This window comes from Teleopsis dalmanni, chromosome 1, assembly GCF_002237135.1.
Source record: "Teleopsis dalmanni isolate 2A chromosome 1, ASM223713v2, whole genome shotgun sequence".
NCBI lineage: Eukaryota > Metazoa > Arthropoda > Insecta > Diptera > Diopsidae > Teleopsis > Teleopsis dalmanni.
In genome coordinates this window covers 28,160,239-28,169,850 of record NC_051846.1, presented here as the reverse complement: position 1 = coordinate 28,169,850, position 9,612 = coordinate 28,160,239, and the positions used below count along the sequence as shown (strand labels likewise).

Sequence of the window (9,612 nt, the reverse complement as noted above, 5' to 3'; positions counted from 1 at the left end):
GTACTCCTATACGGTGGACCTCTGATAAAATATATTATATTATATTATATGTATATTTTTGAACATATATAACACCCTTAATTATCATGACTTGATTGATTGTTCAAAAATTTTATAGAACAGTTATGGTGCATTTCGATTCGTAAATAGTTGCTGCTGTTTATTCGTTTTCAAAATGAGATAACTGATCTCGACATTCTGAATAAAGCAATTATTTTATATAAAGCTCTGCCGTTACATAAATATGTATAATATATATTATCAGGTATTTTATATCAACGGTTGACTTGAAATTAACCAAGTCACGATATAATGATTACTCAAAAACAAAGTTCTACAAACTCCTCCGAGAAATGGGACTGCTACAATGAGTGGTATGTAAGTAAATTATACAAACACACACATATCATTATTTTGTTTGGTCCTAGATTGGTTGTTATATTTAATAATCCCTTTGGCTTTTAAGTTTTGAAATTTGTGGCTTTATTTTAGCATTAAATTTTAAACTGCTTTTAAGATTAAATTTGTTAAGCTTCTTTATGTCAGAAAACGTTTATATTATTACCATAAAAAAGTCATGTGATATTTAATACGTTATATTTTATTAATAATAAAAATATGTTGTTTTGTTTGAAATTAATATCAATAAACGCTTTTTATCAATAAAAATAATAATAAAATTTATATATAAAAAATATCTAAAAGTAATAAAAATAAAATTTTTACTTTGATTAAAGTTATCTTGAGCAATTTACATTAAATTCATTATTAACTAATAGTGATGACTATCTAAACACATAAAATGTAAACGTGACATGAGCACAATGATCTTATATGATTTTTTTTTTTTAAAAGTCATTTCTATTATATCTAAATAACAATTCTTTCCATTTAAGTTATGTGTTATTCAGAACTTCTCACGTTCATAAAGAATAGATTATAGCGTTCTAAATAAGAATATAAATCGCAATAAAAATTCTCTGTATTTTATCTTATACAAGTGACAGCTGTCGGTATACTAAATAAATGGGATTCACACAATTTTGATTCTAAAGAGATAATCAGAAAGTTTTGAGCAGGTGACACGAAGGAACACGTGACATGCCACACAATGAGCCAACTTAATTTATAATTATTTATTGGTTCAACGTGTAAATATGCTGTAATTAATTCAATAAAATCAATATTATATCAATATAAATTTAAACAATAGTATTTGTTGCAATTAGTATAATTTAATTATTTATTTTTATTTTTTCTATCTTTTCAGACATGGCATAAAACATGTTTTAAGTGCACAGAGTGCGGGATGGCGTTGAATATGAAAACTTACAAGGGTTTCAACAAATTACCATACTGCGAGGCGTAAGTAAAATAACCTAGAAACATATATTATATTGTCTAATTGTTATTTATTGAGCTTGTGATAAATTATGCGAAATATATTTTTATGCAACAATTTATGATCGTTGAAATTTATAATACTGAATTCTGTGACTAAATTTATTTATTTTCAACTTCGACATACTTCTAATAATAAAATTCAAATGTATCTTATATCATTAAGTCACATGTATTATGTATGTTATACCATCAGTATTGGCTATTACAATATCAATATAATCAAAAAATACTATATTTATATAGACCAAGAACATTCAAACTCTCTAACCCCAGTCTTTACATAAATATAGCACGTATATGTACCAAACCATCTCAATTATTAAAAAATTCTTGATTTACTGTAATGCCAATATAGCTCCAGTTGGTAGAAAATAATAATCCTATAGTTCTGATCGTATGTATTTAAATAAACACTGCTCAGAAAATTTTTCCATTAAATCCCAATCTTCAACTAGACCATGATGTATAAGGTGCTTATACATAAATGAGTGACATTAATAACTTAACCTTATACATTTCTAGTATTGTCTACCAGCGGTGTTTTTAACAAACTCCATCCTTGTATAACCTGCATTTACATCAATTCATGTCGATAATCTTTTTGCCATTACTATATAGTTAATTTGCTTAACGGTAGTATTGGGTGTATAAGAAAATTTATTGGATTTATTCGAACATCAAACATTTTTTTGACGATTTTTGTAATATGGAAAAAAAATTATTTGTCTTTTGATACAATTCTTTCATCGATCCATTTTCTGAAGTGCTAATCTTAAGGAGCGCCTTATATTGATCGGAACAATTGGTAATCTGATGAAGCACCATCTGGTAAATAGGAACCATGCGGCAGAATTTACTATTTAAGTGCTTCTGACGTATATTTTACTTACTTTATAATTGTAGACAATGTTCGACGTTACCGTGCAACAAAATCACTTTACGATGTTTGGTTGCTAGAATTGGAAGTTTTTCGCTCAATACATGGTTCAGATCTATCAATTGTTGTTAGCAGCTTTCAGCAGTAATAGTTCCGTTCGGTTTTAACTGTTCATAGTTCTCCATTTCTTTTTGATTCCAACAAATGCGCAACATAACCTCACTTTAATGAATGTTTTAGTTTCGTGTTGATATGGATTGTTTGCCTGGATGACCCCATGTATTTTTGCCTTTAGGATTATCGTAGTACATCCATTTGTCATTGTCTCACAATTATTGGAATATATTAATTTTTTCCAATAATTTGTCTAACCACGTATATGAAACTCGGAAACAATCCAATTCATTTTTTATTTACAATACATGTTATATGTGAATTTGTAAACATTTTTTGATAAATAGAAACGCTTCTTATATAGGACTTCAATTTAGTGGCAGATTACATAGATTTATATGGGAAATAGATAAATGCAAACGCTTCTTGTTTAGAGATCCACACATTTGATCCTTCAGTTTAACAGCAGTTTACATATATTTAAATGATACTGAGGCTTTTCCTTATTTTACTCGTATTTCAGGCACGTTGAGCACTCACTGCATGCTTGGCTGTAGAAAAGGTTCTACTTCTGACTTAATATAAGCTCAATTTAAAGGGATACTTTGTAAACAATGTGACATTTCCAATGTGTGATTTAGTTAGTTTAGTAAATAAAATCATTATAGATTCAATTTATCTATTTAGAGTGCTTCTAGATTTCATGGCCAATGCAAAAAGTTATTTTATAGATTCTTGATCATTTTGAGATATTTCGGTTTTATTTTCAACCAAATCATAAAATTTCTTTGGAAGCTTAAGATCCATTAGTAAGAACTAAATTATATGATGATATTATAGTATAGATATTTGTTTTTCATATAAATATCGGAGTTGAAGCAAGATCATAATCAATAAAGTACGCACGTCATAAAAAAGTATTTTGAAGAAGTATGATTGGTTATCATAATTAAAGTATTTTTAATCAAACTACATTGAATTTGACTAGTTTTCGTTTCATTATTCAGTTTATAGTTTTTTTAAATATATTTCTTTACATATTCTATGTAGTAATATAACACTTAAATGCTTTTTAAAATTGATAATTATTGCTCCGTCTTGATCAAAGACATTAACTTCCAAGTATCAAATATCCATAAGCCAAGTTTATGGTATTATGGTATATAAACAGAAGAATTTTAACAATGTTATAAAATATCAAATTTATTTTTTAAATTGCATTTTGCTGAGTGTTTAATCGTATTAACTTTATTATCTTTTTATGACGCAAGACAGTTACATTAGAAATACTTTTGTTTTTATTTTATTTGAACAAAAGCGAAGATGAACAATTTTTTATCTCAACGAATATAAATATCTTTTATATTTCGAGTGCGGAAAATGCGCTTTCTGGCTTCCGTAGAATTGTTTGTATTGTTTACATTGTTGCTGGTTGATTGTTGTTGGTTGTTGGTTGATAGTTGCTAGTGCGCTGGAGGCTGTTGAGGTAAGAAAAATGTGTGTCAGAAGTGTCAAGAGATACAATGCGAGCACAACTTATAATTCCACACTACCTCACTCAGTGTAAACATTACCAAATAAGTCAGCAGAATATGAGCGCTACATTGAAACACAAAGTTAGCTTGCTTACCTTACTCCATAATGCAGGATGTTGCAATAGTCATTGTCTTTCCACATATACGAGTAAGCATTTGTGTTGTATCTATAATTCTAAAAAATATTGTTTTCGTTTTGCTGTGTTGATAGGAGTGCATATTTGTTTACATCTGTGACACTTTGTTTATGTGCTCATGGAGTTTTGTAGACAATGTCACACCTCATTGAAGATGTGGAAATATTTTTTGAACAAATATGTATATTGTTGAAATTTTTATTATTCTACGTGTGTGCTTGAGCAATAATCATTCCATCATTCCGAATTGTTGAGAGGAAATGCAGTATAAAATAATACATAAACCCTTCTATAATATATTTAACAATGACTGAATTTTAAAGCTTACATAAACATACAAACACATATTAGTAATGAATGAGACAATGAATTTATATACATATTTTCTATATTGTGAATGAAATTTACAATTTATTTTACAATTTTAATTGACTTATGAGAAAAAATGTATAAAATGTTTTCAATGGAATAAAATTGTTAAATGCTTAATTTAGAAAACATATTTTTCTACCAATTCAATGTTCAAATAATAATAAAACACAATTTATGATTTTAGCTTCGTTCTATTACTTTCTTTCTTTACTTTAATGGCCTCCAAGGAAGGCTACACTAAATATCATGCTATATTAGGTACACAACGAATGAGGTAACATAGGCTTTAAATTTTGAGTTTCGGTAGGAAAATTTTATTTTAATTACAATATAGAAAGGAATCCTAAGCATTAAGTAATGATAAAATCCAGTCAAATATACCATATGTTATTGTCACAATCTATGATAAAAATTCACACATAAATTGGGTGTAAATGAGATTAATTATCTTAATTAAAGCTACATGAAAATTCTATTTGAAAGAGGATTTACTGAATATTTCTAAGGCCCACGTTACGTGAAGTGACACGGGCAAGTCTTTCGAGTTTGGGCACACAAACAGACAAATTCAGATAGTCCCTAGCGAATCGCGTCAATGAGAACGCGATAAAGGACTGGACGAATGACTTTTGAATATCTCTTGGTATTGTATCCTTCTATCTCACTCATTTTCTCACTCTCACTTTCATTTTTTGTGGTTTGTATTGAAAGCAACAACAGTTTTGATTTTGACGTGCCCACACGATAGACCTTCTCATTTTGTAAAGTGTCAAGCTATTATATATAATCTATAGTCTAAATATAGCTTTTAAAAACATACTCTTTCTTATCTAAAATTCCTAGGATTCTATTAGTGTTTTCATAAAATTTTTGTTAGCTTCACATTTGGCAGGACCCGAGTTCAATTCCTGGTACTTGCAATCTCAAAAATAGTTATTTACGAATAATTAAATACAAGAATTATTTCCAAGACCACTGATGATGTGTATTTGGCAACACTCGAAACAGCTGTATGGTCAGCCAAAAATTCAATTAATTAAAATAATATAAAAAACATAAAATTTTTGTTGTTGTAGTTCACTACTGTTCGAAAAACCTCTTTATAAAATTTTTGTGCTGTCACAAAAGGTTTACTTTTAAAGCTTTATACGATTTTAATATTTTAAACTAAATAATAACTACCAAATATAAAATCACATTATGTTTATTAAACAATTGGACTAGGCGATTTAAAGTAAGTCTAGTTATGTATCTGTTAAAACTTCAATATAAATTGGTGTGTAGGGTATTTAATTTTCAATAAATTCTAAGTTAAGTTCTTATCTTTTTTTTTTGATCAATTTAAAACATTTTAATTAAATGCGATATAGAACGTCGCAATTTTAGTTATTTACATACAAAACTTATCTTTTGATTTCTATATTAAACTTAATTTAATATTATTATATATCTATATATTATACAAATTTTAATTTTCAACTATCAAAGCATCCAGAAAATAAATGAAATCAATTTCCTTCATTTTCTCATGTACTGATCTGTTGTATACAACAAATTCTTACTTTGAAATGTTAAACTAAAATATTTTGATTAGAGGATTTTTCTATAGTAAACAAACTAAATAGAAATAGTTCAACCGTAGATAAATTTCTTGCAATTACAAACAAACGTTTAGAGCCATATGCAGACATTAGGAGAGGAGAGTTTAAATAAATTTGTATGATTCGAAGCAAAATGCGAAAAATCGAAGCAGTGAAATGCATAAAAACGTCACCATCACATATACTCCATTACAATTGTACATAGATACTTTATAAAGGAAGTTGATGAAAATATGTATATAGATAAAGTAATCAACAAAGGGCATTTTGCAGTTTGTCAGCAAAAAAGGAGTTCCTATACAATTTGAAAGTAGTACTTTTATACCCACTTCGAAATAGTTAAACATAGAATTTGTATAGTAAAACTGGACTAAATTGCAACAACAATGCAAAAAGTTCCTGACATCCATTATAATGTCCATTACTCTGAAATGATGACAATGCACATGTCTTATTTTCATTGCAGTAAAAAATAACCAATGCAGTAAAAGTCATTTAAAAAAATTCATTTAACTTTATTAGGTAACTCATTGGTCAATTGAAATATGTAAATATAGAGAAGTCAACTATTTATTCGAAAGCAAGAGTGACATACATACGAGTAACAGGAAGTCAAAAAATTCTAGTAGGTCTAACATGAATATTGCATTAAATGCAATGAAGTTTCATCTTTATTTAGACTGTTTTACTACTTCATTAAATATCAATGAAGCTTGTAAATCATTTATCTTATAAGTGACTGTTTAAAAATGAACCCAAAAATTGAAAGCCAAAAAATACTAGCGAAACTTTAAAATAATTTTCATTAAATTACAAATTATAGATACATTTTGACAGGCTATAATATTTCAAAATATCTATATACAATCTTTTAAGTATCTCAATACGCATTGTTAAATCTTTAATTCCGGATCAAAGGAATTTTAAACTACGAAAAAGAAACTAATGTATCAAAGAAAGTATTTTAATATTTAAGGTTGAGTTTTTTTATATTTGAATCTCTTATTGAATTCACTGAGACCGAATATATCGTATAACAGATACTATTATTTAAAAGTATTAATTTCTTTATTTGAAGTCCAGGCCTTTAGTCGGCAATTAGTTGACTGGAGCTCCGTCATGCTTATAAGGTTATATCCACTACCATGGGTATAGGCACATCCCCTCAGTATATCACCGGTATATTTAACTACAACTACTTGGGTCAATACAAATACAAATCAACCAATCACAAACAACTATGATTAGAATCTAGCAGGTATCCCATTTCTCCGTGCTCATGCAAACGTATCGACCACCACTCCACACATTAAGATAGTACCTCCTACTACAACACGATCATATTCAAGCGGCACCAGCAATGTCCGCACAACTCCAAACTTTACAAGGAACCCATAAGTATCGAAAAGAATTATTTTGCATTTAAAATTAAATTAGCTATAGGTGACTAAAGGACCTTCGCACATAGCATTTGAAATTTATTTAAACATTAATAAGAAGATTTTTATGTATATGTATTATGTATAATGTATTTTTATAATCATACAAAGTGCCTCAAAGTAAGCAGGTGTTTGAACTCATATAGCAAAGGACATTGCAAACTAAAATGTCTCTAAGGATAATGGGTAGGATTACTTACTTACTTACTTATTTGGCCATCACAACCCGTTACCGAACTCGTAGAGGACCAAAGATCTTACGAAGAACTTTTCTCTCGAACACTCCCAGTGCTGCTTCATCATTCTGTAATAACGTTCATGCTTCTGCGCCATACAGAAGCACAGGGAGAATGAGCGACCTATAGAGCGTAAGTTTCGTTTGTCGAGAGAGAGCTCTACATCCCAATTGCCTACTGAGCCCATAGTAGCACCTATTAGCAATGGTGATTGTTCGTCTGATCTCCAGACTGATGGTGATTCTTCGTCTGATCTCCAGACTGAATGGGTAGGATTACTCTACAAAATATTTAATTACTTTACATATCAGTTCAATTTTTATAGTTTCAGCTCCAAAATTCTTGTAAAATGGCAAATAATTATTGAAATATAAAATATTTATTATGTAAACATAGTATGTATGAAAGCAAAATATTTACCTCCGCCATTCATAAAGTTCTTTTTGAATAAAATGTAAAATATATCTGTAAATGTATATATTCAGTATGTGAATATATTCAATAAAGTACTGTGCAAATATCATAAATCTACAAATTGTTTGCCAAAATTAAATATTGAAATATATTTTTGGAATAATTGTTATACTTCTTTACCCATTAACATAAAAACTCAGTGAGCCAAATACAGTTGATTTGTTTTGTATTTTACTGTGTCAAATTGTTTTTACTTTTAACGTTCATTTCAAAGATGAATAGTAAATAAAAATAAATATTCTATATTATATACAATACAAATATTTATATATATATATATGTATATTTGCATATACTGAAAAAAAAGGCATTTGTTGGCATATATCACATTACTAAAAACAAAATTCGGCTACAAACCCAAAAAAGTCAAACCAAGTAGAAAAATCATTTTCAATTACCAAAATTGCCCAACTCCGTGCTGTATCTATTACCTAGAAATACTTGGCTGCTGCCATTTTTTATAATTTAAAAAATGGAATATTGAAAAGAGGAGTGTCATGTCAGTCAGTCAGTCAGTCAGCAGTTAAGCAGTGTAGAACGTAGAACTTATAATGAATGAATGAATGAGTGTAAATCATAAAAAATTATAACTGGCGTGGCGTATGATGTTAAACCCAACTAAAAGTAAAATTAATAAAACAGCAAAAAATGCTAAAAAGTGTTCCATTACTCACTGACAGTCATACAATCAGATACACTATCCATAGAGCTCCATTTATGGTAGCTCGCTCACATAATGACATAATAAACATGTAAACAGTGCAACATTTTATTTGCATTCTACTTTCAAATGCTGCATTTGCGTGTGCTTTTACTTGGATGCATTTAAGTGCACATGATGACCGCATTTTTGCCATAAACAGTATTGATTGTTTGATTAACGTTCCAGTAGAGTCAACGTAGCGCAACACACTTGCTTTTTTGTGGCAGTGACAATTGCCTTATGTCTTGCGTTCAACCATTTGTACATTTTAGTGTCAATTTTTCAAACGATTTGTCATGAAATATCAAAGTATTTTTACAAACTAACTTGCCACTAACAATATGTGGTAAGCAATTGTAAAAAATGTTAAAAAAAATCATAAGAAAAAAAGTATTCTTTGGTTATGCCGCAGCTTAAGCACCCTTTATATAGAGGTATTCACTATGAAACATAAGCGTTTCAAATGTAAACAGTAAGTTTTAGAAACACTTAGTCGTACCTTCTGCTCTAAAGTACTCGGATTTTGTAAATAAAACACAAATTAAATTTTACTCCAAATTTATTTTATCTTCTTCAAAATATGCTCCTTCTGAAGCGATACATATATGCCAATGCTTAATCCAATCTTCCATACACTTTTCATAGGCCCGTGAAGGTATTTTAGTTCCTTCAGGGAATTCTCTTTTACCGATTCAATCGACTCAAAACGCTTACCACGAA

At 28.8% G+C, this 9,612-nt stretch overlaps 2 protein-coding genes across 3 annotated transcripts in view; both read left to right on the top strand.

Annotated features, from left to right (window-relative positions):
- LOC119668845 (LIM and SH3 domain protein Lasp-like) overlaps positions 1–1,369 on the top strand; it is a 43,899-nt gene extending 42,530 nt beyond the window's left edge. Inside the window, exon 2 of the mRNA XM_038078510.1 lies at positions 1,271–1,369. Within this exon, the coding sequence (XP_037934438.1) occupies positions 1,271–1,369 (99 nt within the window). The remainder of the gene's footprint in view (positions 1–1,270) is intronic.
- LOC119668769 (phosphatase and actin regulator 1) overlaps positions 1–9,612 on the top strand; it is a 413,254-nt gene that overhangs the window by 372,753 nt on the left and 30,889 nt on the right. The window lies entirely within an intron of this gene.